Below are 27600 nucleotides of genomic sequence, written 5' to 3' on the forward strand. Positions count from 1 at the left end.
TATGTTTCTGCTACGTGGCAGGTGGCCATGATGTGGCACGGCTCGAGGAGAGCAATTACATGAAGCTGGCAGGCTAACGACTGCTTTAGTTAGTGCGCAACTGGGCCAATTAACAAACTGGTACACAGAGCGGACATGACACCAGAGCAACAGTTGTCATGTTCGCAAAAGGTCATCAGGTTGACTGTGTATCTGTGTCCAAGGAACATGCTACCGTCAAACACCCTGATAGATCCAGACACGCATGCACACCCCAGCAGCCACACTCCCTGCTCAAGTCCCAACCCATCCACCATATGTCAACAAAAATATGGACTGCCAACAGCTAGTGAAGACAGACATGAATATTTATGCTTCATAACTCCCATGGTCCGAAAGGCAAGGAGAGGCAGGCAGGCAAGCACAGCTGCCCACCTGGCGGCTTGATTTCCCACTTATCCTGCACCGGAGTGGAAAAACCGGCTAACAGCAAGCAATCTTTGAGAGCGATTTGTGAGCGCCCCCCCCCCACCCCACCCTACTGTGACTTCCCTTAGTCGCACAGATGCCAGACGCCACAGCAACACCAAGCTAGTAGGATAGCAAGGAGAGAAGGAATGTTAGAGGCAGTGTATTAAAGACGCTTCCCGTTTTGCTCCTTTCCCAGTTCAGCTGTCGCTATAGTGATTTAGCATTTGGGCTCTTTAGGCTCTTTTGGGCCATACCCTGTAAATAAGAAGGCAAAGATACACCGCAAGCCGTTAAAGGGTTCTGGTGGACACTTGCTCTCTCTGTCGTCTCTTATTTTTCTGTACTGCTATAATACCTGCTGACTGTTGAGCAACAGATGGACCAATTCTCAACTTTGTTTTGACTTTCACTACATCATGTTTTCTGCAGGCTACGCAAGTTGTTCCTCTTTTCAGCACACAGTGAACACAGCAGCCTTAATCTCCATACATAACAGCAAAAACAAACGACTTGAATGTGCCTCTATAATTCTGTGCAGGCTGCTGGTGTTTCACATCAGTGTGTCCAGCTGCAGCACAACCACGGAGCAACACTACCACCAAGTGCCCAAACTCGCACCTGCATGACCCATTCGCAACAACTGAGCTTGCTGCATCTGCCTCTGAGATCTCATTTACCCTCCCCCTTTGGTCAAGTTAGAATTTCTAATACATTGTACATCATGTTTACCCCAAACCAACTCTCCAAAGGAGCAGAAAACGGCAGCTAAATGGAAAGAAAGTGGCTATGACAAGTAATTACTGATGTAATTGGCTGGGGGTTTGGACTTAAGATGGCCTTTTCCTTTCCTGTCACTGCAGCGAGGAGGCCAGAATGAGACACAGATTACACCAAATAAATGAGGAACATTGTTTATTTGGGAGTAATTTGTGCAACTAGAGGTGGCGGCGATGATGCTGAGTGGATAAAAGATCGAGTGTGTGGTCTCCGAGGCTATTTCAGATACAGTATCAGAAGCGGCAGCAAACGAGGGAGGGAAATGAGTGATGCTGAATGAGGACACAATGAGGTATGGCTGGGATGAAGGAAATCTAAATAATGGCTAGAGATGCGGAGGTAATATCTCATCGGAGAGCAAGCGAGATACAAAGAAATCAAAGCAGAAAAAGAAAAAGAAAGGAGCACAGAATCAAGAAGGGGAACGAAAGCAAGCATGCAAGCATTCAACACTTTCCTCCGGCTCGTAAACTTATTAGAAATCTGTTGGTAGCCTTTTAAATTTCTGCTACCATTTATCTTTATTTACAAGCTGCTGGATATGTCAAGCAGCCTTCATTAGGAAGCTGCCTGTCTGTGTTTGAAGCTCTTCAGTTTGGCCTGTTGTCGTTAGTCCAAATGACAGAGTATGTTTTCTGTTTGTAGTGAAAGTCCAGCACTCAGTCATGGGAGAACCACAGTAAGGGATGGGAAATTAGCAGAGACTCGTAGCACATTAGAGTCATTAAATCCCTCCATCCGGCAAGCCTTTGCCCCCATGCCTCTTTTACCACGTCTGGCCATCAGGACGCGGTGGTCGGTCAGTCGGGACCGGGATTGCCGTTTGGCACCATAGCAACAACAGGTGGGAAAACATATAGGCTGTAATAACTGCATTGGGCCTAACTTATTTGGATTTATTCATCATTAAAAAACAGTGCGATCACCACCAAGAAACAAGATTGCCCTTTTGTGGACAATAGTAAATTTTAATCTTTTTTCTTTGTTGACATTTGGCTGCAACTATAGTGCAGTTAACACAATATAAAAAATAAAAAACAAACAGTAAGAGTGCCTTGAGCTGCCCTTTCAAAAAGACAATACTGTCTGTAACCACTGTTTCTTTGGATTTCATTATACTTCAAATGCATTACAGTATCGCAAAGGATAAAGTAAGCAAGGAAAATGGAAGAAAGAAGGAAGATGGAGAAGAAAAAGGTCATGGAGAAGAAGGGTAGAGATGTCTCCAAGTCTGAAACAACAGCCAATAAATCACAGAGCGTGGCGCTCCTCGAAGGCGATGCATGGATTATTTCTCAGAGCCAAGTTAAGTGGCTGCCAGTTTCTCCTACCTCCCTCCCAAAAAAAGAAACTCCTCCCTTGTGCTCCCTCCTTCTCAATGTCCCCCCTATCTTGTCATGTCACACTGTATTTTCCAGTACATCCTCCCACAGATGTGTGGCAGTAAGAGGGTGTGGGGAGGGGGGGTTATAGATGCGAGAGAAGCCTGCTGCCTGGCCTTGACAAATGAGCTTTCAGGGCAGACGTCGAGCGAATGGGAATGAAGATAAATCTGATCTAATGGCTGGATAACAGCCTGCTAGAGCCTGACAGACGCCATCAGCTTACACATTCTTTATGGGAGCGTCCCACCACTGCGGTCGCACAAACACCGAGGTGTTTGTGGCAGTGGGGATTTTCTCTCATTGTCTCGACCCTCTCGAGTTCTTTCTCTCTACAACTCTCTGTTATTGCCTGCAGGTGAATGCAGTGGTAACTAGGTTAATATAGACACTTGAAGAGTAAGATTCAACAGCTCTAGTAAATTTCTGGCTTCGTCCACAAAGACTGTGCACTTGTTAGACCAAAGGATTTTAATTCCACTATCATACGTTGGTACAGAATAAAATCTGAGCAGCAAACTCCCTTTGGTATGGCTATAATAGATTTAGTCTACATTTATTAATAAGATATTGCTAAGTCAAGCACACAATCCACTGAGCTTGGACATCAAAGTCGCAAAGCAATAAGTGCCCGTAAAACATCTGTAGTGAACGTTGTGGAGTGGAAACAGTTGGTAAAACACACTAGCCTCCTGGGGGAAAGGATCGTAGACTGAGTGGGTTAGAGAGGGGAAGTCAGGCGAGGACCAAATAACAAGTTGCTTCTTCTTTAAGTTGTGTGTGTTACACAACTGCTGCTCTGGTCTCCACAAGAGAAAACGAGAAGGAGGTAGAGCAATAAGGAAACAATCAAAGCGAGTCACTCTGATCTACAGTCGCCATCCATCCCACCATCTTAACTGCTTACTAAAGTCAGGCCTGTTTGTAAAGAGGGAAAAAAATGAAGATTGATTAGATCTGGTTAAAGATAGGTGGTCATTACGATCTGTTTGACATATTACATTTGGATGAAAATGGGGAAGCTGCACAGTTTTCATAAAATCTGTTTGTGAAATATTTTCCTTGATCCCTCAAAATTTTCCTTTGGCAATTTGTTGCCTAATGTCCTTTTTATTTGTGGCTTAAAGGACAAAAACATTTTTAGCACACTGTATATTAAATTATAGCACATATAAGTGCCAAAATAGAAAATAAAGTCTTGTGTGACTGTGTTCACTGTGTTTTTCTGTCACCCATCTCACACACATCTGACAGAGCTGATGTGCTTCTGCTTTAACCTGTTGCCTGGCACTGACTCATAAAACATTTGGACAAGTGAAAAACACACCTAGCTATGATTGGCCAGTTATGATATAATCTCAGCTCAGATGAGATGGACTATTAAAAAAAGGAACTTTGGATGAAACCAAGTGAATAACGTAAGATTCAAGTGACCCTGTCAGCAGATAAGAATTGGGTTTTATTTTATTACACTGGTTATGGCCTGTGTAAGGCCATGACCAGTGTAAGGAGAAGAGAGAACAGTCATGAACATTCAAAAGGAGAAAAACTACAGGAGAGAATCGACAAAATCAAACTAAATGCCCACAACATTATATACATGAGGACTAGAAAATAAGGAAGGGTCAGTACATCATGGGAAGTCCTACAGCAGCCATAGCAGCCTAATTAACGGATGGCTTCAAGTTTACTTATCAAGACCAAACTATAAATTCAATTAAAAAGAAAAGATTTATGCTCATCATAAAAGTAAAGAGGGTGTCTTGTCTCCTGAAGCTAAATAAAAGAGTGCTAAAGTAAGTCAGATACACCTCTCATGAAACAAAACTTCAGGAAGTGAGGATTACCAGAATGTTTGTTAATCACGCATTTTCTGCTGCCTGTGTTATTAATTATTTTCTTGGCAAATACTAAGAAAAGTAAGAAATTGTCACCACTTCTGTCAGACACTCAAAACAAGACTGTTATAAAAAGTCATTAGCACCTACTGAGACAAAGAATCATATTTGGCTGCTGTTGCATCACAGTGCAGAAGTTTAGGTCTTGTATCTAACTCGGGGCAGCACTAGGGTAGGCCTTTCATGGCTAAGCCTGAAGATTAGCCTCTTTGAACAAGACGATCTCAGCTGGCAGAATGCAGGAGGATACCGCCCCTGCTCTGCTCGGCTCCATTCTGTGGATTTGTGCCTTTGATGTGCTCAAATCCACAATGAGGTTAGAGGTAGTGGCAACCTCTGCCTGACCTTTCACATTCAACTTGACTGTAGTATACATAAAAAACCTGAAAAAAATGTTCTGATTGTTAAGTGTTAAACACATACGGTAACCCCAATAACTGATACACTAATTCTGAGAACTAGGGGAAGATTTGCTAATCTTCGAGTATCATTATGTCCTCTTGCGAACACTGTGAGGCCTGAAAAGTTTAGAGACTCCATCTAAAAAAGGCAAAAACTTTTCCCTGATCCAAGTTTGGCTACAGACTTCTGTAAATTAAAAAAACAAAAACAAAACAAAACAACAACTTGTGTAGCACCGCGCTGTTCTCTGTGCTTTGCCACACTCGGATCGCTCCCTCCGGAAGTTCTGTTCTGTAAGCGCCTTAAACGACCCGCGCTGGATCTCTTCCACCAAGTCAAAATGTCAAACTTTCAACTTGAATTTCATTCTGGGAAAGAGGAAGAAACATCTGCATGATGCATCAGATCAAGCTGCTCCTAGGAAACTCTCCCACTAGAAGGCTTGTTGGGCTCTAGGTCTTAAACCATGATGCCATGCTTCGCTCCGTTCTTGCAGAACAGGCTCAGTCTCAGAACTTTCTGATCGCACCTCGTAGGTAACCTAAAGTACAGTGAACAACCTGCCATGTGGAATAATCCCATTTCATAAACATGCAAAACCTGGCTAAATTACACCCATCCAAAAGCCATGAATACTGAATGTCTAGCATTTTGCAGACAGCCTAGGGTATACCAAGGGGGGCATCCTATTTTCCATATCCCCCATTTCATGCCAGTGTGAATACCCATGGCCCCCTTATGGCTCAAATCCTGCGGTTCACTACAAGTGACTGGGAGAGGATTCGGCTGAGGAAATTGCGCTGCTTCTCATTGGTTTCAAGCGTGAATTCCCCAGACTAAATTGTCAGAGTCTGGGGTACTGAGATGGGAAAGTAGATGAATCAATAGGCAGTAATGAGGTCTTATTTACCCAGCTGGTTGAGAGAACTGCTGGGACAGTACCGAGGAAGCCCCCTTAACTCACCCAGCTGGACCTTGAGGCCTACAGCCAAAACCACATACTCCCTCCCCAGCTACTCCATTGAAGAGCGGTCTACGAAATTTAAAAGGCGAAAACATTAAGAGACATGCCATTGGTTTTCATTTGGGACATACATTGGTGGGAAAGAAACAACAAGGGCAAGAACACAGAAGAGCAAAAATATGCATGTAAAGACAGCTGGCCTTCTAAAGATGGAAGTGCTGGGAATCATTTAGACCAACAAAAGAATACAAATGACTCAACAGTTTACTGCCAGAGTGAAACAGGGATAGAAATCCACATGAGAGGAGACAAAGGATGGGAGAATGAGGGACAGGCTGACTTACTACTTCTCCCAGGGAGGCGGCCAGCATGTGAGTGACAGGTGCCACATGTGGTAATGCAAACACTCCACCGGTGCCGAGAAGGGCCTTTGTGTATTCGTAGGTGACGAAGAAAGCAGCGGCTGAAACCAAGCAGAACCACAGGCGTTTAAGGCCCATTAGTCAACCAGCATAGAGCAATTAATATCCCTCACTACCACTGACAGGGGAGGAACTGAGGTGTGCGTGTGTGTGTGTGTGTGTGTCTGCCTGCACTTAAACCCAAAGAAAGTTAACACATTCTGCAAAAGTATACAGATGAAATCATCAAAATCACTCTACTCTACTCAAATAAAGAGATGCTTATTGTATTTCCAATTTCTGACTGTGAGAGTGGTAGACATGCAGAAAAAACATACTTTCTTTAAACTGATGCTCAAATATTAGGTACGTTGGAGCTGCTACCCTGTAAGACTGTGCTTGGCACCTTCTCAAATGCTCTCCTTGACCAGGATGCTGCCTGTGTGGAAAACACTAAGCTACAGTTAGAGAGGTTTACATCTATAGGCCCTTTATAGACCACTTCAACTACAAGGCAATTCAAAGTTCCCAAATTAAATCCTAAGAAAACAAACAGATATAAAAGGGACATTTAAATAGGATTGTAAAGCAAAATAATTGATCGAAATGCTAAAAGGAGAGCATCATTTAGTTTAAGGTTCCAGTGAATTCAAATAATCACTAAATTTTCAGAAAGCTACAGTGTTATTTGTGGTAAATTCTTTGAGTGCATGGTTAATTTGCTGCAGCTCAACGAATAAATGAATCAGCTTCAGTGTTATTAATGTTACTTTTTTCAGCAACTGTTTAAAGGAGTAACAAGCAATTGGCAGCACTTAAAGTTGTGAGAAAAGCACAAGTGCATTCCATGGAGATTTTGAAGGGTTTTTTTTTTAACATTTGATCCTCTTTGAAGCAGTGACTGTAGAAAAAGTTAGAAAGCCTGAACACAAACACTACGAATATGCAAAAAACACGCGATAACCTTAAATGAATGTCATGTTTTTAATTCCGCTCCGGACTCGTGAATCTCAACCCAGCAGCAGCGGTAACGTTTGCACGTCCTCTCCCGTTAATGCGGCAGGTAAATAATCAACTAACAGTGCATATTATGTTAGCGCGATCTGCCTTATTACAAAACCTGCCATTACTGTGCATTTAGGTGACCATGATGAGAGAGACGGACAGAGTCTGGCTCAGATGCTGGCAGTTCTCACTGCAGTCTACCGTTAGCGTCTCCTTTCAGGCCAGGATAGACGAATGTCACCGAGCAGTGACTAAGTTTGTGGTAAAAGGCTTGCACCCATTTGCCACAGCAGATGCCCCCGATTTTCAGTAAGTGAATGTGTTTAATTGTAGGCAGGGACATTACTGGATATTCTTGTGTAATTGCTACAGAATAATTTATGTTATACTTTGTTATTGCTACAGAAGAATATTTATTTTATTATTTTACATTTAAACATTTTTTTCCTGGGGACCCTGTGACACCCCATTGAAGAGCCGTAGGCTGTGGATCTCTTAAGATCTCACTGTTGGGTTTGTAAGGCCAAGTTACTCCTAAATTTCTATCTTGTTCGAAGAGAAGATATAAAACAAAGTTCTAAGCTAATCGAAAATGCCAATACTGATAGATTAACAAAAAACTAATATCAACTGACAATATCGGCCCACTGAAAAATCAGCTGCCCTCTTATCAAACTAATCTGATTGTGAACTACCAAACTAAAATATCCAACCAGACGTCTATCAGAAGAGCAAAATAAGGTTATGTGTGAACGGTGAAAGATTATACTACCAAACAGGTAAGTTCTGTTAAATGCTGACAGGTGTAGGAAGTGTAGGAAAAGATATGTTCCAAAACAACTCATGACCAAGACATAAGCTATGATTGCAGTTTGGAAGTTTTTCTTTTTGTTGTTGTTTTAAAAAAAAAAAAATTAGATATATGTTGCTGTCATTTCTGGTTGCATTACTCAGTAATCCCTCCATATACATGGACACAGAATCAGGTGAGATTAAGGTAGATTTTTTTTAATATGAGATATAATTTTATATCTTCTTCAAGATGAATGAGCTGAATAAGTCACGGTGTAAATATTATTATTATTTACACCGTGACTTATGTTTACAGATACACAGTGAGACACTGACAGAATAACACAAGAACAGAAATAATGCAAACAATAGTTCAGAGGGAATACATATCCAGCTGTCACAATTTAACATCATACCATTGGGGAAGGAGCCGACAGCAGCAGATGGGACTCCGGCGTAGATGCCCCTAAAGCCTCCAGCCTTGTAAAAGCCCTGCTGACTCTGAAGTCTGGTCTTTATTGTGTCGAGTGGAAACAGGGTCAGATCCACACACATCCCCGCACAGCCACCTGCCTGCGGTGACAGTCACATTGTGAGATGTACAGTAATGCTGCAACACTCACCCACTGTCCACTTAAGAAACAGAAAACACTGCTATATTGTCACGTTAATGTCTAGCAAATATTTAACTGCAAAACAAGGAGAGCTGAGAAATGTTGGTTGTGTCTGTAAGAGTTCATTTAAAATCGACTCTTCAAGGTCGGTTCAAGTCTCCACAAAACTCCAACCGAAAACAGACTGGCTAGAAGATTAACTGAAGTTTATCAATTTATATTTATCTATATATTTATATTTACATTATAATAACGTTTACATATATTCATTTCAGTACCGTTCTTTTATTTTCTCGAGCTAAATATAAAGCGTCATGGACTTTTACCTGTTCAAACAGATTTCATTATACTGTCTGAACAACAAGGAACCGGCAAAGTGGCGTTTTTTAATCCAGATATATGAGAGGGGGGTTAACAGCTTATATTTGTCTGTATTTAAAGTACGACTCTGTGTAAATAAAATTATCTTACCACCAGAGACGCCACGAACTCTCGCCTCTCCATGTTTCCGCTCTCAAAGCTGCCCTTGTGGTCTTTTAGCTCTTAAAAATGCAACTGCTACACATTATCTGACACTTCAGTGAAACCAAATCATGCCTGTGAAGGACGCAGCCATCTTGGTTAAATTACTTCCGCATTGCGTCACGACGCATATGACGTCGACCGCTTGAGCCGAAGCTTCACGTGCGTGTTTGTTTTTCGGAGAGTGTCTGAACGAGAGGGAAATAAAGCAGTAAGACAGACTCTCTGACTGTAACATGCTCTATAACAGTATAATATGTGCCTTTTAATACCTGTGGTGTCATTTGATGAGCTGTGGTAAGTCCTCCACGTGTTTGAGGCTTGCTGTAAAATTACTTAAAATTATAAAAATTTCCCCACTTTTCGATAGCTCGTTTCTATATTCTGGCTAGCAGATTGGCTCCTGCTGGCCGTTATTGCCTGCTTAATTGAGGAATATCTAAATATTAAAATAATTAAAGACTAATTGAAACAAAAACATACTCTGAAAATGTCAGATAACTCTGACAAACAGCTTGGCGCGTTTGGAGGGGAAAAAAGCGCAAACGCAACAGCTGTCCTTGTATGATGGCCATTTTGAGAGGTAATAGTAGGTAGACTACGGTGCTGCTAATCACATTAATTAAAGTTCTGTTGTAATTAGTGTGATTACTAACACATGTACGAATTCATATCAAAATGACTGCAGGGAAAAAGTTCGAGGCTTTAAAAGAAACGTGGTTACAGCTGGGTGACCATGTGTGATTGTCTGTAAGAAAGCTGTAAAATGTGACGATTTGGACCTTTAGCTCAGATGAAATGAACACCTGACAAATAGTCATCATCTACAGCCTAAGTGGATGATTGCAGGTTTGCTTTTTCCCATAAGAAATAAAGAAAAAGGGAAACTGCTCTGTCCTCAGCTCCCCAGAACGCTGCTCAGTCATTATGATGACCTGACAAAAACACAGATGAACTGGTGGCTAATTTAAGCCACCCTAATGTGGTTTGAAAGTGTGGCACAAATCCTGTTTGATCTTTTTAATCAGACCACATAATATGTGCTAGGGAGCAAATAATTTGAGACCTATCTTCACACACTCGTGTTGTCATTCTGTGTCTGTATGGCCTTGTATTATTGCACCCTGCTTCTCCCTTGTGGTGCCCGTGAGTGAGTGAGTACGCTCAGGTGAGTGTGTTCTTTTCCAGTGACACGTCGACTGGGTTATTTATTGGCTGCTGTCAGCCAGGCAGCGCCTCCTATTAGGGAAGAGCAGGCGAGGGGCCACCACCTCTTTATTCAGCCCGGACCCAATGATGTCTGGGCTGGGTGCGCCCAGTTTGAAGCTCGGCGTGCGCCATCCATCTTGTTGAAGGTGGTCTCACTGGGATCCCATTGGATGAGAGCCCCAGCTGGATCTGGATGGACTTGTTCTCTTCATCCATGGGCCTGAGGATGGCAGTCGCACCACTTACTCTTTCCTTCTTGTGCTTATGTTGTCTTGATGGAACACTTTAAAAAACATGATGAATGTGTAAGTTGTTTTTTTTTTTTTCATTTTTTTAAATTCTGGATTTCATTTCCACAATTAAGATGTGAATGATATCCTGTATTTTGGGGATTTTCACCTCACAGCCTAACCTGGGGGACTGAGGTGAGGGACAACAAAAGTTGGTTGTCCCTCACCTCAGACAGAACCTAATCTCGGTTCTGCCTGAGTCTCCAACCACAGTTTTCCCTTCTGTAGCATTAGAAACTAGTTTGGTTTTAGGACCGCAAATCTCCAACCAGATACATTTCGGTTTGAGGCAGACAAGAACTTAGCAACGGCCTGCGCCAGTATGCTCCATGTTTCTCGATAAAAACAGTGCGAGCAGGAGGTGAATTTCTCCATAGGAGTGGATGCAAAAGCTAGCGGCAGGATGAGAGTAGGAGCGCTCAGTTACCCCCGTGTAAGGTCAATGAGAATCACCCAGAGTCTGGGCAGATTTGCAGGGAGCACCATTGATCTTGACCCACTCAGAGTATGATCTCAGAGATAAAAGGGAGGAGACGAGAGGGGAACTTATTCACTGTCAGCCACAAGTCAGCAAAGGGCACTTCTAGCCCGCAGGCTGTCTTTAAAAACTGAAGGGCAAAAGTACGGAGGATTAAGCCACGAGGTGGGGAGGGAGAGAAATGCAAGCAGCCATGAGGTTTATTGCAATAACACAGAGCTAACATCTATTGGTTTCACTCCCCTTTAGAGGCGTGCGCCGGTGACAGCCAGAATGAACTCTGAGTCAAAAGGTTATGTGACTTGCACAGGTGAGAGGCTGCTCAGAGTTCCAGCTGAAGTTTTATATACTTTTTCTTGCTTCTGTGTGCGTGTGCGAGGTTTTTTAGACAGGACAGGTTGCTTACATTTTAATAGTTTAAATAAATTTTCATTTCAAATGCCTAGCTTATTCTTTGGACACTGTTATGGAACAACAGTTGTCTTCTTTTCTTGGATGTAATGTGAGAAAGCACCATCTGTAATGGTCGCTGTTTGAGAGCTGAGAGAAACACACATCTTGACTCTGACACGGTGCTTTTATTCATGAGGCGGCAAGGTGAGCTTCAGCCGAAACATAGCTCCTGCTCATTAGCTGGCCTAACATTTGCATCATTAGGACACCACAACAGCAGGGGTAGAAAGAAATGCGACTAAGCACCTTTCGTATAACTCTTTGTTTTTACTCTCGGGATGATAGGCTACATGAGCCTGTGACAGGGTGGGGTGGGTGAGAGGTGTTGATGCTCTAAATGAAGAGAGGAGGGGAGGTGAGATAAAGGGAGCAAAGGAGAGGAGAAAGGTTAGAGAGAAAGTGGAGCATAAAAGAACATTCATTATAAATTCACTGAATCGACAAGCTGTCAGGCTGCCCCGTGTCCATGCTGCATTTAAGTGTTTGCTAAACTACTGACTCCTGCGTTACACACAAAACTTTTCCTTCCTTATCGCCTCTGGACGCATCCCTATCACCTGTTTCTGCACCACGCTTTGTGTTTTGACCCCCCTAGAGCCTTGCAAAGCCATGTCATCATCCCATCTTTTCCTTCCTATTTCTCCCCCCGTCTGCTTTCTCATCCCTGCCGGGCCACCAGCGAGCTGCCTGTAGCATATTGATCCCATGCTTTGCTCCTGCCAAAAGACAGACGAGGCAGAGAACGGTCGACACCTTCTTTTCTGCAGAAGCAACCGTGCCAATGATTTCAGTGGTTGATATTGATTGTTGTTATCAATTTTACCACGGCGCACACTGTGCATTTGTTATCGTTGGGTCAGCATGTGCAGGTAAACTGAGAGAAGGGCTGTCACACCAAGTGACCTGTGATGGATTTGGATTGGTTGGAAGGTGTGTAATCACCCTTGCGTTATAGCTGTTCAGTGGCCACAGTCAAAGCATCACCTGTCAGGGCCATGTTCAGACTTTGCAGATAAAATCTTTGTTTAAAACCTTGTTTATACAGCAGAATGACTACAGTCGTTATAAACGCATGAGTTCTGCTCTTCCAAGTTGTCTTAGGTCCTGCCCAGTATCTGATCAAGTTAGGTTGCTACTTGGCTAATTTTGTTTTAACTTATGAGAAAGCTTAAGCCTCGAGACCTTTAGTGCAACACATGCAGGACTAAGCCACTCTAACTTTGAGTCAGTCTTATCTCTTAGACAGCGCAATCCCTGTCAGCCTCAGCTACACTTTGTGCTTGGTGCAAGCAAATGTGCTATACTTCCCAGCTGTTTACCATCGGCATGGTTGTATCGTCACTGTGAGCATGTTGACATTAGCTCAAATCACCACGGATGATTTTTCATACTGAAAATTATTTACATTGTTGGCATTTTGACTTTTAGTATCATTAGTCTGCAGCACTTGTTTGCTCTGCTTATGTACAAAAACACAGATTCATTACAATTTATTAAGTTAGTCTTTTCATCTTCATTATATCACTGTAGATGTATATATCTGTTATTGTATATTTTACACATGTTGGTATGGGATATTGTATTTGTTTTAAATGTTATATACTTATGTGGTATGTGTATTTTGACTTTTGTTGCCATGATGCCAGGTCTCTCTTGGAAATGAGATTTTTAATCTCAATGAGGTACCCTGAGCAGTTTATATAATAAGTTTCATCCACATTGATTAAGTCGTGTAGGAGGAGTAAGGGAACAGACAGCCACACATATATATGACTGTTTTGGGTCCAGTTTTGACTTCCTGGAGGCTGTAAACATATAAACATTTAACTTTTATTTTATTTATTTATTTATTTTAATATCAAGATTGAAACTTGACTAGGACAAACCCCTTAAATTTTGTGCTTTACTTTCTTGGTGCCTCACAGTCAATCAGAGTGCTATTGCATATAATAAATAGCACATCATAACATCTTTTAATAAGTTCTTTAGGAGAATCTTGTAGTTGTCTTAATGCAGCCCACTTGGTTTCTTCCTTTGGTTTTCATGTAGTAGTGTGCAGCTGTAAATGTTGAGAAATGGGAGGAAGTGTGATCTCAGAGAGACGCCAACAGCCTGAAGTTTCCTAGAAGAAATTTGCTGAGTGGAAAAATGAAAACTGAAAAGAAAGCCACGAAATTACCTTAAAGAATATATGGTATCTATTCATCACAACTAGTGTGGCTGAATTTCCCCCTCTGCTGGTATTAACTGACTGGCTTTTTGCTGTTTTGGCTCATAGTCACAGATGACACTTGCATTTGTCATTGCCTGAGCGTATCGAGGGAGAAGGTGAGAGCATCCAGACTAGCTCGTGGTACTTGGGAAAATGAGTCACAGCAGCTTTGTTTGCAGCATACTTTTTCCTTTGATAAATATGTCCACCAAGTCTCAATTCTTTATAATTCTACCAGCTGCTGGCTCTTGCATTTCCTATTCAAGCACACCTTTCTTCTCTGCAGTATGGACTGCACACATAAGAGATCAACAGGGTCACTGGATTTCATAACAGTCAGATTGAACATTATTAAAACACAGATATTTCCACCCTTTCTCTGCTTTCTACAGCGCATTATTCTCCTTCACTACTAAAAAGTAAATAATAGTGAGTCAGCCACGTATTTACTAACGCAGTCTTTGCATTTTCCTCTAAATGGCCCTCTAGTGGCTGAAGCCCCTAAAGTGGAAAAAACAAGAACAGAACAAGTCTGGAAATAAGATATACCTTTGTGGTGCATTAAGCCATAATGGACTCATTAGCTACTCCCTCTTGAGGGATTAAGAAAAAACACACACACATAGGTGATGCTGAAAAACTAGTTCATACATGTGTTACTTCTAAGCTGAACTTATTCAATATTATCAAACTAAAAGTTCCCTGAAAAGCCTCCAGTTGATGTGTGGCCTGCCGATAGGCCGCGCCGTGCCAGAAACAGACCAGATGTGACCACGAACAGAGGATTTCATCTTCTCTGGCAGTCATGCCCTTCAGGGAACTGCAGATGGATCAATAATACCGGTCCCCCGTCTCAGCCAGAATGAGAAGTCTTGGAGTGGCTGTTGTAGAAAAAGCATGTACAAAACCATTCACTTTTTATGGATCGATTCAGGACACGCACATCAAATAGGAGCAGAGCGCTGGGATAGTGTGCACATGTGCATCCGTGCATGCCCGCCATACTCTGCGTAGGCCTCTCTATCACCTCTGTTGGCCAATGAAGATAGAGAAGTTGGATTACAATAAAATATGCACAAACATGCTTGTCAATCCAGTTCTATCTGTTCTGACTGCGGGGCCTGATAGAAATCTGCTCTCATGCAGCCCCTGTCAGACTGACATTTGATTCATCCCTTCATGAGCTTACACTCTGGCTCCAATTTAGTCACATGAAAATCATTTTCATGCTGTTGAAAAACTCCTAAAGAGGCCTATTATCTGGACACAACAGGAGAGATGACACTTTGACGTCATGTGGCCTTCTCTTCTCACCACATTCACCTTAGGTTACATTGAGAAACTTTGCGAGGGTCTAGAAATTAGAGTGTCATCTAAACTGTGATAGTGATCAACTCTTCACCCGGCTGCAGACAGTGATTATGATTCAGCAACACAAATGTTACATCAGATTGTCCTCTGCCTGCAAATGATGACCTTTAAATAGCAGAGTGAGCGCTAAGGGAGAAGCTAACCTTTAGTTTTGAATAACATCTGGACAGCTTGGGGTGCTTTACTACAGTCTCAGAGTGCCACCTAGTGGTCAAATGGTTCACTGAGCCTGTCCTCTGGCTGTAACCTGAATAATATTTGATTACTCAGTGTGGCCATCTGCAGTTAGCAATTATTTTACACTTTAAAATATGCATTACAGCTCGCGTTTTGGTAAATAATTGCATAATATTACTCAAGGACACAGACATATTACAGTAAAATGTGTCTAATTTGATTGAGATGCTCTTTTGAAGTCAAAATATCATGTAGCTCCATTATGCCTGCATGTATAATTCATATTATTTCAATTTATCAGCTGTTGAACATTATGTATTGTGCCTTTTCCCCTCTTCAACACAAGGGAAAACTTCCATCAAACGCATGATAGAAGTCTTTTGGGACCAGTGCACTGGATTGTGTGATAATAACCAATTAACATGCTAATTTCACCATGCATCACTGCAATAATTGCCTCCATCAATATAATTGAGACAGTGCAGCCTTCATCTGTAGAACTGGATTTTTTTAAACATCAATTATGATTTATAATGGATGGCACAGGGAAGGGGCCGATAACACCGTGAGTGATTGTCTTTGTTCTTTGGATGAATTAGTGACTCTAGGATATCTATTATTCATAACATAAAAATGCAGTGTCCCAGTGTCTCAAATTGTGTCTTTCTCACTTTTCTGCAGTTGTCATATGCAAATACCGAATAACCTAGTAGTGTTAAACCTAGTAGTGTTTTTTTTAGTACGAACAAGCTTCTCTCATGTGTTTCTGAACTTAACAAGCAGCCTATGACCACCACAGTAGTCAGAGCCAGAGGTCTGCAGGATCTTCTAGGAATGGTAATGCTATTTTTCTGTAAAATTGATTGATCAGTAGTGCCGGTGGTTTCATACCTGCTGATCTCTAAGCTGCTCCGTAGCAAGTTTGGTTTGCATCATAAGTTACCATGGCAATGTAAGAAGTGATCCACGTTTATACACCTTTTCTAATATCACAGTTGATATGAATTCATCACGATAGCCTCTTTTCTGTGATGGCTAACCTCCTCATGAAAGACGTGAGCTTCCATATACTGTGGTTGACTTCTTCTAAATTGCTTTATCATCACTGGTGAAAATCCTGAACAGAACAGGCCTTATTCATCGATAAACTGCTCCACGTCTCTCTGCTGGTAAGGATTAAACACCCACTTTACTGAGATACAAAATTCTGCATGTTTGCATAACTTTTTGCTATTTATTTGTCAAATTATAAGCTGTAACCTCAAGTGTTGTAATCCAGAGTTCTTCCTTGTTGCATTTTTCTTCCTGGTTTGAAAGGAACAGATCAATAGATGATGGATAAATGGAATTGTAAACTCTGCTCCAGGCATCCATATTTTCCAAACTTTTTTGAAAGACTTTTGTTTCTCAATCCAATTTTAATTTACTGAGATCAGCTAAATATCAGGGGTTATCAATCAAAACAGACAAAGAATCACTACCATCCCATAGGCACAAAAGTAGTATATTAGTTGTCATTCTAGCGTCAATGATGCAAATGGAAAAATGACACATTCTTACTGCTTACAGCAGCACCAGATGTACTATAAACATCTGCGAAACCATTTAATAAGATTACAGCTTTACACCAGCATGTGTATGGCCACCTACATTCACTAACCACAGAGTTTACATGGCTAAACCCAGCATCAATGTCACACATTAGAGACCCTCATCATGGAGCGCAAAGAGCATGGCGGCGTGAGCAGCTTCGGGAGGGCTTCAGAACTCACAAGGAACTTAACAGACCTGAAAACCTGGATTGTTCTATCCTGATGGTGGGGAGAGTGGGAGTTCCATCCTGATTGCCAGTTTATCCACAGGTCTAACACCAACCACACAAGAACCAAACCAAACCATAAAGGTTTGAACCACAGTCCTTCACGCTATAACAGCAGTGCTAAACACAGCTCTGCTATGCCTCCCCTTCTCAAATCAGCGAGTGAAAATGTTGCTCTGACTAGATGATGTAGTAACCTTTTCAAATTTGGCCTGTGACCTTTTGATAAGCGATATCCCTGGGTTGTGTTTAAATATACAACAGTTAGATACATAATATAGATCAGTGCTCTATCAGTAGCATTGTAAAAAAAAAAAAAAAGTCTACCTATTTTAGTCCTTTCCTTTCTTACCCTACTGTTGCATAAGTGGGGTTTTAAATGGAGGACTTGTCATGTAATGGACTTCTTCCACCACTGTGACTTACCTGCCTGCCAAACTGACAGATGATGGATTGACTGTGTAACTTACCATTTCAGCTCTATTATTGAGTCCAGCAATTTGAAATCACGTCTCCAGGCCACGATTCACTTTGCTGAACTGTGCATGTAATTGCATGGCAATAGTATTATTAACTCTACTGAACAAGGCGAGGCCCCATTACCTTAAACAGCTTGTTTGCAAGCATCACAAATTAGTGTTAATGGCTTGGACAGTAAACATGGCTAATTACACTCTAACAGTAAATTTCCCTAGCTTTTTTTTCTGACTGAGGGACTGCCATATGTCTTTCCATCCTAATTGGTCCCCCCATCATCTCCCATCTTAGGAAACTGCTGCCATGTAATTTTCCCAGTGGTAATGTTCCCAGACGCCTGCAGGCCTACTGAAAATGACTTCCATGATGTCTTCAGTGATTACTGAATATGCTCGGCGCTTTGCTGTGGTTGAGGGAAGGCAATCAAGACGAGAGGCATTAGATACATTAGAAATGGCTCCTGACAGTATAACTGTGCAAAGTAATATTAATAATGTCTCTTGGGGAGGTGGGGGATGGGGTATTGTTTAAACTAAATTGCAAACATTCTGCTTTTCTTTTACTTTTTCAAGGTTAAAATCAGCAGTGCAGTAAAGTTATTTCTCATAAGTAAAGAGTTCCCCTTTCGATCTCAGGGCTTGTACATAGGATATTTGTCGAAAAAAAACTTTAAACATTCATTTTTTCCACTACTTTTGCTTTACCTGTTCACTTTTGAAGGTCCCTCATGGTATTTGTATAGTGCAATGCATAAAAGCACCAGCAGGGAGGGCCCATGTCATTCTGTTGCGATGCTGAATCCGTGCAGGGTGAAAGGGTATTTGACTACATGTGTTGTTCCTCAGGCTGTTGATCCAATTGACACCTATGCATCATGCATTACCTGGCAAACAGAAAGCTCTTTCGGATCACAACATGCTCTCAAACGCAGTGCCCATGCAAAACTACGTTTTGGGGGGAAAACAATCCTTGATCCAGTTTCCGGCTCAGTCTGGTCTTTTCTTGATCTGCTTCAATCAATAGTCATAAATGTTCGTGTCAGTCATTGAAGTCCCTTGAGCAGAGGGATGAATGAAGATCTATTTTTCTAGTTATGGAGAGGAGGTGACTCCTGTCCTGAACACACACACACACACGCCGATGTTAGGAAAACAAATCATAACTGAAGATTTACAGCCATCTGCCTGAATCGAAGGTTGATGTAAGGACAGACAATAAAGTCATAATCCAAAGGCTGACCTGTGGGACGAGAATTAAAAGGTCTAAATGCAATAAGTCAGCAAGGATGGAAAAGTTTCTCAGGAGAAAGCTACGAAGGGAGTGATGAGAGGTAAATGGAGGGAAAGAGTTATAAGCAGAGGCAATAAAGGTGAGATAAAAACAAGATCAAATTTCTTAAAAAGCTGCTGCAGGAGCAGAAAGAGTAAGAAAGTTCGCATGAAGTTGTGAAGGATGGGGGAGTGATTTTTCATGCCGTGCCTGTGGCTAATGGAGTCAGATAATGGCTTGTCCCTGCTTTCATCTAAGCTCCAGGTTGTTTAATTAGATCAAAAGCTGATAAATGAGTCTTGACTTTCAAATGAGCTCCTGAAAGGGTTGGAGGTGGAGAGATCTCTATCCACGCTGATAATAAAGTTGGGTCTAATCTGCAATTGATCAGGGCCTCTGCAGAAAACTGGGGAGGATTTGTTTACAAACACATGTGCTCTCAACCACACGCACAGAGTCCTGAAAGTGCATTCATGCAAACTGCGATCCTACACAGCTGATGCTATGGGGCAAATTCATCTTTTCATCACTGTGTTTTACTTTAGTAAAATACTGCTGTTCATCTAAATGTATGCCTTTATCTACACACAAACGTTCCATGGACACTTTCCTGTGGGGCCTGAGCATTACATCATAATACCACAGGCATTTAATCTGCCTCTCTTGCTCCGTTCACCTCTCATCTCAGCTTGTCTCTACTATGGGTCTAATCCTCTGTGACTAATAGGCTGGATATGAGGATTATTTTATACCTGCAATAGGCACAGTAAAAGGAGAGACGAGGGAGAGATGAATGGATATGTGAAGAGCTGATCTTTTAATGGCATGACAGAGCTGTCACCGTCCTGCTCCAGAGTCAGTTGGAGTGTTCGCTTGCTGAAATAAAGTCTGAAAGCCAGAACAGTTTCGTGGTTCAGTTACGCAGGCGTTTTGCCTAAAAAGCGTTTCTTCTCCACTAATAAATTTCACAGATTTTTACAGTACGAGTTGAAGGGACTGACTTGGGTTACAGTCACACGAATGAAGACGTAAGTGCAGTGAGACAGTTTAGCGTACGAAGAGATTAATCTCTTTCATCTCCAATCCACTCTCCTTCAAGGATTCATGCTTAATTTAAAGTATCTTAAATACTTACGGTGTACTTTATAGTTCTGTTCTTTTCATATTAAGAAAGTCAGGCATGATATGGTAAATCTCATGGCAGCCACATACTAAACTGCTAAAGCAAGTCTACTAGCATGCTACTATGGAATAAATTCCTGTAAAATAAATAAATAAAATAAGAAATGTGCAGTAATGTACCGCTCTTTATGAATATGCTGAATGCTGATGCATGTGAGGAAAACGGTAAACAGTGTTGGAATTACACAGTTTTATAACATCTCTGTTAAATAACATCTCTGATGGACAGAGTCTCCCACCCCATGCATGTAAATGTTGCTGAACTGCAGAGCTCCTTCAGTGACAGACTGCTGCATCCTCGATGCATGAAGGAGCATTTCCGCAGGTCCTTCCTCCCTGCAGCTGTCAGACTGCACAATCAAAACTGCTCCCAACAAACACAAATGTTTACATCAGCGCTGTAACAACTGCTACTGTTATAACTGCACATTACTTTTCTCAGCTTATATATACACTAACTTATCGGAGGTTACATGTCTACTTTTTAAGGCACAGGTAAAATACACAATCTTTCTAATTATTCTAAATATTCGTAACTATTTAAACATCTTTCAGTATCCTGCTCTGTTTGCACACTACAACCTGGGTTTGCCACTTATCTGTACTCTAATTTTAATAAGTGTACAGTACTCTATTGTCCATGATGTAAATAAAAATTGTGTTTCTGTTCTGTTTGTATATGTGTGGTTTTTGTTGGGTTTTTTGTTTTTTTGCTGCTGATACAACCAAATTTCCCCTTGTGAGACAATTAAAGGATTATTCTATTCTATTCTATTCTATTCTTTTTTTCAATGTAGTTCAAACTTGAGTCTCACCCTGTGTGGTTGAGAACATTGTAAGGGTTGTGGGCCAGCATCATCTTCTTCTTTTATGGATTTTAAAGTAATAAGTTGTTTATAGAGACTATATTCAAAATACTAAAGCAACAGTGTTATGACAGCTGAAAGTATTACATTGTGAAACGTCCATTCTATAGAGCACGGTACATAGTATATTTTAAATAGAGCCAATTTTGTTGTAGATAACATAAGTTGTAAAATAAGTTGTATAAATGAGTATAAAGTTGTAGTTAGATGCTATAATGCTTTCAGTTAAATTCTGAGATAGAAATGTGTGCTCAAAGACAAAGATACAGGTTAAGCAGATACAGATGTTTACTATAATTACCATAATTATGTCCCGGCTCGCTGATCCCTGGTTTTTCATCTGTGGGTTTTGAGCTGCTTTGGAGTCTTTGTGGTTCTTTTTGAGAGTTTTCTGTTCATTATCAGTGTTGTTCTAGTTTTTGATTATTGATAAGTTGAGGTTTTGTTTCTGGTTTGGATTTCAGTATCACCCTAGTAATCTTGGTGATTACTTCTAGGTATTTGACTTCCACAGTGGTCACAGTTTTGGACCTGTGTTTTGACTTCTTTTATTCTGAATGTGAGTTTAGTATCTTGTGGTATTGATGAGGATCTGATTTCCGTCTTTGGTACTTAGTTCCCCTTGGGAGAAGTTTCTGTTTTGCATTCCTGTGTTTTGGAATTTATTGCTACAATGAGTTGTAGCCTAACAGGGTTATTGAAGTTCTAGTTACTGTCAAATTTCCATGTTCATTTTTCATGGAGTTGTATTTGCTTGATTTACTGTTCTAGTAGTGGCTGTGATTTCTTGGTCTTTATGTACCTTCAGTTTCCATTTATACTTGGTTATTACGTGTGTGTAATAACCAACTCTAAGTACTCAGTGTTTCTATGTCTGTTTCTTCCTGTTTCGTCTTCCTGTGTTGATGTTATCCTCCTCCTGTATCCCGTGTAATGTATTTTTTTTTTTTGTTTCCGTTTACTATTTGTCTTTAGGATATTTCCTGTTTTACTTTGGTTGCTTTTCCTTCATGACTTGTGTCAGTTTTGCTTCCTTCTTTATGATAGTCCTGATTAACTTCAACCTTGTCTCGTTCCTTTCCTGTTTGTCATTCCCAGTCAACACTGTATAGTGTATAAATGGTCCCACCTCACTCTTTCTCCATGTTGGATTATCCGTCATCCTTCCTAGTTGTCTTTTTCTGTGTCTATGTTAGATTTTATTCTGTCTTTGTCTTTTGGACTGTTCATTTTTGAAGCTTACCGTAGACCTTTGTTAATCTGTTTTTGTCCAGCTTTTGAGTTCTAACTCTACAAATTATGAGAAATTAGTTAAAAAAAAGAATAGGCCTAAATTTGGGACCAATGGGAATACCATGTGGCAGGCATACACTTGTGTTGGACAAATATCAAACAGAAAAGCTGATGAATCTGTACAAAATCAAAATGATTGCACTTTAATGAGTCTGAGGCAAAGTTTTGGATCATTCAGAAGACTGACACTGCATCTCCATCATGTGGGTAAAAATACTCCCAAACCTGATCTAAAGAAGAGTTCTATTGGTTTATGTGACTGTTATCGTCTCTCATGTGGAGGAATTCCTCACAGAGAGCAGCACTGCATCACCGGGTGTCCATTTTTGCATGCTCCAAGAACTAATTAGAATATTTAAAGACACAAAGCTTGCTGGTCAAACCTTTCTCATGCTCTTTCTCCATGTGGTTCCCTCCTTTGATTTCAAGAGCATTGGCTTGTTAAGGCTGCATCGGTGCATAAGCAGATTGTGCAAAGAATGAGCCAGTAAAGCTTTATGTCTCAGACTGATGGGACACAATAAAGCCAATCTTATTAAACAGCTTCCATAGTAAATATATGCAGTGATCCTCCCTTGACTGGTTCACATTGTAATCCTATCACAAGGCTGTGGACAAAGAGGGGAATGTGGTCCTCTCTTGTCCAAGAAAGATTCACTAATTTATTTCCACTTGAGAGGGTGTTGACAGGATTTGGGATAACTTGTCTTTAACTCAAGGCATCATAATGGCCTTTGGATTGGAGTGGACCCCAAACAGAGAGCTAATATGAGGAAGAAACGCTGAATTTATAGCACATGAAAGAATAACAATAGATATAATGGTTTCTATGACATTCTTGCACAGACATAACCACAAGGACTGGGTTACACAAGCTATTCGTGAATCCAAACCCTTAAGTTTTCCTTAAATGATCTCAACTACTATTGCAGTGATTTATTGAACTGGATTGAACCATTCCATCTGAGGAAAGCCGATAAACACTTCAGTAACGTGCACTGTACACATCCTATCATTAAATCAGATCAGGTTCTCCTTGATATTTTTCCCCACGTTGTGCATGAGCCCCTCGCTACAACGATAACACTGTTGACTTTAAGATATCACATGGGATAATCACATTCTGCCCTGACTATCTCTCCTGTAGTATCAGATTACCTTCATGAGCAACTTCAAGTATGTCAGTGTTGTGCAACTGATGACAGAATCCTATAATACACTCATTATTCTCAACTATAATGTGTGTGACACAGAACACCAACATTAAATAAAAGCCCAGATTATTGGTGTTGAAATCAACTCTATGAACACATTAAAAGACCTTGCTCTTGTTTGTCCTTTTAATTTGTGCGTTTATTCCATCCAGATGATTACTTTTGTAATCTTGTGCTTTAAAAGCTCTCTCTCAAGCCTCTTAGCTCTTTAGTCCTCAGGTTTCAGTCTGAATTCATTAGGCCTTATAACTACGCTATAGTTTGTGTTTGTCTGTGATCCTGCTTCTTGGCCATCTAGACTGCATGGCCATTCATAATTATCTTTTTATCTTTCTCTTTTTCATTGTATGTCATTGTCTGTGTTCTTACTTTTTACAGAGGTTTCACTGTATTATCACCTGTCATCCCCCACCTCTTTCCACATGTTTTACATCTGGATTTTTGCCTTCTAAAAGGTTCAGCTTCTCTTCTTGTTTCACCATCTCTCTTCTGTGAATGTTGTCCTGCGTCTGGACTTCTTTAAGTTGCTTGAAGACGTTTCACCTCTCATCCGAGAAGCTTCTTCAGTTCTAAGGTCAAATGGTGGAGAGTCCCAGATTTAAACCCAGTGGGAGTCTAAGGTCCGCCATTTGACCTTAGAACTGAAGAAGCTTCTCGGATGAGAGGTGAAACGTCTTCAAGCAACTTAAAGAAGTCCAGACGCTTTTCTTTGCAAGCTCCTTTGACTTGTCCTTATCTCTCTCTCTTTGGTTGTTTTGCTTGTTATTTTTCTCCTATAAGTACATGTATTAATGGTAAAAGAAGCTCTGAGGTTTTACATATCAGCAGATTAAAAAAATATCTTACCTTTATCCGGTTCTAAAATGATTTAAATACAGGACCGCATGACATAAAAAAGTACACACCATGATTTGGAAACTTTTAGACCGATCTGTTTTAAAGCGTTGCTTCAGTTCAGTAAAGTTTGGGGGCAGCTCTCTCCAGGTCCACAGCATTTCCATCAGGTTCCGGCTTGTTGATTTGCTGCTGTGTTAAAGCCAAACTCTAGCTATTAGACAGATGTTCTCACATTTGACACTAGAATACTTTGGTATCCAGAAGACTTCATGGTCGGCTTAATGACTGCAAGGTGCCCAGGTCCTGTGGCTGCAAAACAACTCAACTCATCACCCCTCCACCATCGTGCTTGACTATGAGGTGCTGACATGCTGCGTTTGGTTTCCATCAAACATGGCTCTGTGCATTACTCCCAAACATCTCCTCCTTGTTCCAGACGTTTATGGGTTTTTTCAGATGCAGCTTTGCAAAGCTATGTCATGCTGCCGTGTTCTTTTTAGAGTGGAGAGGCTCTTTCCTGGCAACCCTTCTAAACATGCCAAACTTGTTCAGTCTTTTTTGACTTGTAATGGTATATTTAACATGGTAACTGAGGCCTGTAGAGTCTGAGATATCGCTCTTGGATTTTTTTGCAGTCTCTCTGAGCATTGCATTGACCTTGGGGTAAATTTGCTAGGATGCCGACTCCATGGAAGACTAGCTGCTGTCTTGAATGTTTTGTGAATAATCTTTGTCACTGTATAAATATAGAGTTCAAATTGTTTGGTAATGGCCTTATAAACAGCAATAGTTGGTTTTGCTCATGTCGGTCCTCTTTTGTGTTAAGATACAGATGAATGCTCCGGACCAGCAAACAGCGCAAATTTGTGTTTTTACAGAGGCAGACACACTTGCTGATTATTAATTATTGAAAATGCATTTAATTAGCAGGAGGTGCACTTAGTTTTTTTAAACACAGCTTGGCTCAGTTTTCTGTTAAATAAATGATGACATGGTGTAAGAAGTCATGTGTTGGTGTTCGTTTGAGCTCGTATTGAAATAATTTTAATACCTGCTAGACCAGATTTGTTTTTCAATTATTATATCTTGATGCATAAAACTTTATAATTGAAAGAGTCATGTTTTTTTCATGACTATTTTTGTGTTATTTTTTCATATCTAGGTAGAATAGCAACAAATGTTTGAGATGTAGCACTACATAACAAATTACTCTTCATTCCAAAGGGATATTAGCATGCTGACATAAACTTCATCCCTGAAAGTTTTTCTGGTCTGTTTGGTGCAATATCCATCCATCCATCCATCCATCCATCCATCCATCCAAACATCCATCCATCCATCCAAACATCCATCCAAACATCCATCCATCCAAACATCCATCCATCCATCCAAACATCCATCCATCCATCCATCCATCCATCCATCCATTTGCTTCTGCTGAGACAGGCTCCAGGGGGGCTGGAGCCTGTCTCAGCTACCATAGGGCAAGAGGGAAACAGACAACCATACACAGTCGCATTCACACTTATAGGCAATTCAGAATGACCAGTTTAATCTAACCCCACTACCTTTGTGAGAGGAAGCCAGAATACAGAGAAAGAACCCACGCAAATACAGAACAAACACCACACAGAAAGGCTCCAGCCAGATGGTGTCAGAGTCAAACTCAGGACCTTCATACTGTGAAGCAACAGTGCTACAACACTGAACCATCGTGCTGTGTAATAATAATGGGAAGTCTCCAGCCAATACCTATCTTAAAACCAGGATAATCTTGAACTTATAAACAGCTAGTACAGCTGGCTGCTGAATTATAAATGAACACACTCCAGCAGCATCCACATAAACGGCCCAGCAGAGCCTAACATTTTTATCTGATAATGTATAGATAACACTCTGAATGACCCCTGTAATGAAAACCGTTTTTCAGGCCTCAGAGGAATTGGTCTGTTCTTTGAGCATCTACATTGATGACCAGTTTCACAGCAAACTCAGTCCACTGGGATCTCATTTACTCTGGGTTTTCATTAACTCCTGGGAATACCAATTGCATTTGTGCCCCCCAGTTTACTGCCTTATATAACTACTATCTACCACTCACAAAATGAATGCACACAACACACAACAGTCTGTTTACTTGTTCAACCTGTCTGGTCACATCTGGGTGCAAACCCCTTTTTGGTTAATGGTAGACTTTTTCATAAAATCCACATGCATAAAAACACATGCACTCACTTAGGGGTGTAAAATGAATAGGGGGTTAGGGGTTACCACACACACACACACACACACACACACACACACACACACTACACTGTCCCCGATCTAAATCTACGATTCCACTCACCTGAAAACAACGAACCCTAAAACTTAGCCATGAACTGGTCTGATCTGGTCAGATCAGCTGATCTCAGTGGTAGCCATCATTAGCTATTGGTTCAGCTGATACCTAGCTGATTCCTACATATCCAGCAGGCATATGTCATGTGGTAGTTAAGCTACTTCAATTTGCCAAGAGTGTCTGCACATCTGCAAGCTGCTTTGAAACCCACCTCTGCTCTTCCTTTCATGCAGTTTCTGGCTTAATCTGAGTCCTATCAGTTGCTATTGGTGTCTGCTCTGTCCTGTGGGGCTTCACTGCTGCTCTTGCCACCTCTGGCTTCCCATGTATACATGTGTAATGTCCCAATAAAAAGACATTCTGTTAATATTTTGTCTTCAGATGGAAATGACTTGTGTTCAGCTATAGTTTACCTGACTGAGACTTAATAGGTTTTCATGTTGACTTGCTTTTTATCCCCTTGAGGAAGACAAGTCCCTGGTGTATAAAAATATTCTTCTTCTTTTGGTGTTCACACATGGTAGCCTTTCATACACACCCATTACACATCTGTTGTTTGTCTACGGCTGCCTTTAAGCTTCACTTAAAGGTGGAGTGCCTGAGATAAAGTACTCGTTTTCCCATTTCTTGAGCTTCTACTTTGATGGTGGCAGTGGGAGAATAAGGCAAAAAAAGATGAGAACAAGTAAATCTAGTAAAATGTAGTATTGAGATGTGAGTACTGACCACTCACGTACAGAAATCTAAACAGCAGAATCAAAGATGCTCCCAAAAAGCTTATTAGATAAACTGTGTAATCGCCAGCCACAGCCCCAGTGACACAGCGTAAGCCTGACAGGGCGGAAGGGTAAGAAAATGTGGAAAAACTAAAAAGACTTTTATTCTACTGAAAGGCCAAAACTTTG

At 41.0% G+C, this 27600-nt stretch overlaps 1 protein-coding gene across 1 annotated transcript in view; it reads right to left on the reverse strand.

Annotated features, from left to right (window-relative positions):
- slc25a26 (solute carrier family 25 member 26) overlaps positions 1–9720 on the reverse strand; it is a 56973-nt gene extending 47253 nt beyond the window's left edge. The window contains exons 1-4 of the mRNA XM_085273323.1: positions 9480–9720; positions 9157–9395; positions 8488–8644; positions 6218–6336 (exon numbers count right to left, since the gene is read on the reverse strand). Of these exons, the coding sequence (XP_085129449.1) occupies positions 6218–6336; positions 8488–8644; positions 9157–9189 (309 nt within the window). The 5' untranslated portion in view covers positions 9190–9395; positions 9480–9720. The remainder of the gene's footprint in view (positions 1–6217; positions 6337–8487; positions 8645–9156; positions 9396–9479) is intronic.
- Between the last annotated feature and the right edge of the window lie 17880 nt (positions 9721–27600).

The sequence above is a fragment of the Mchenga conophoros genome, linkage group LG5, assembly GCF_057382185.1.
Source record: "Mchenga conophoros isolate Kocher_MC1m ecotype Shallow Benthic linkage group LG5, M_conophoros_male_GT1.1, whole genome shotgun sequence".
In the NCBI taxonomy this organism is placed as follows: Eukaryota; Metazoa; Chordata; class Actinopteri; order Cichliformes; family Cichlidae; genus Mchenga; species Mchenga conophoros.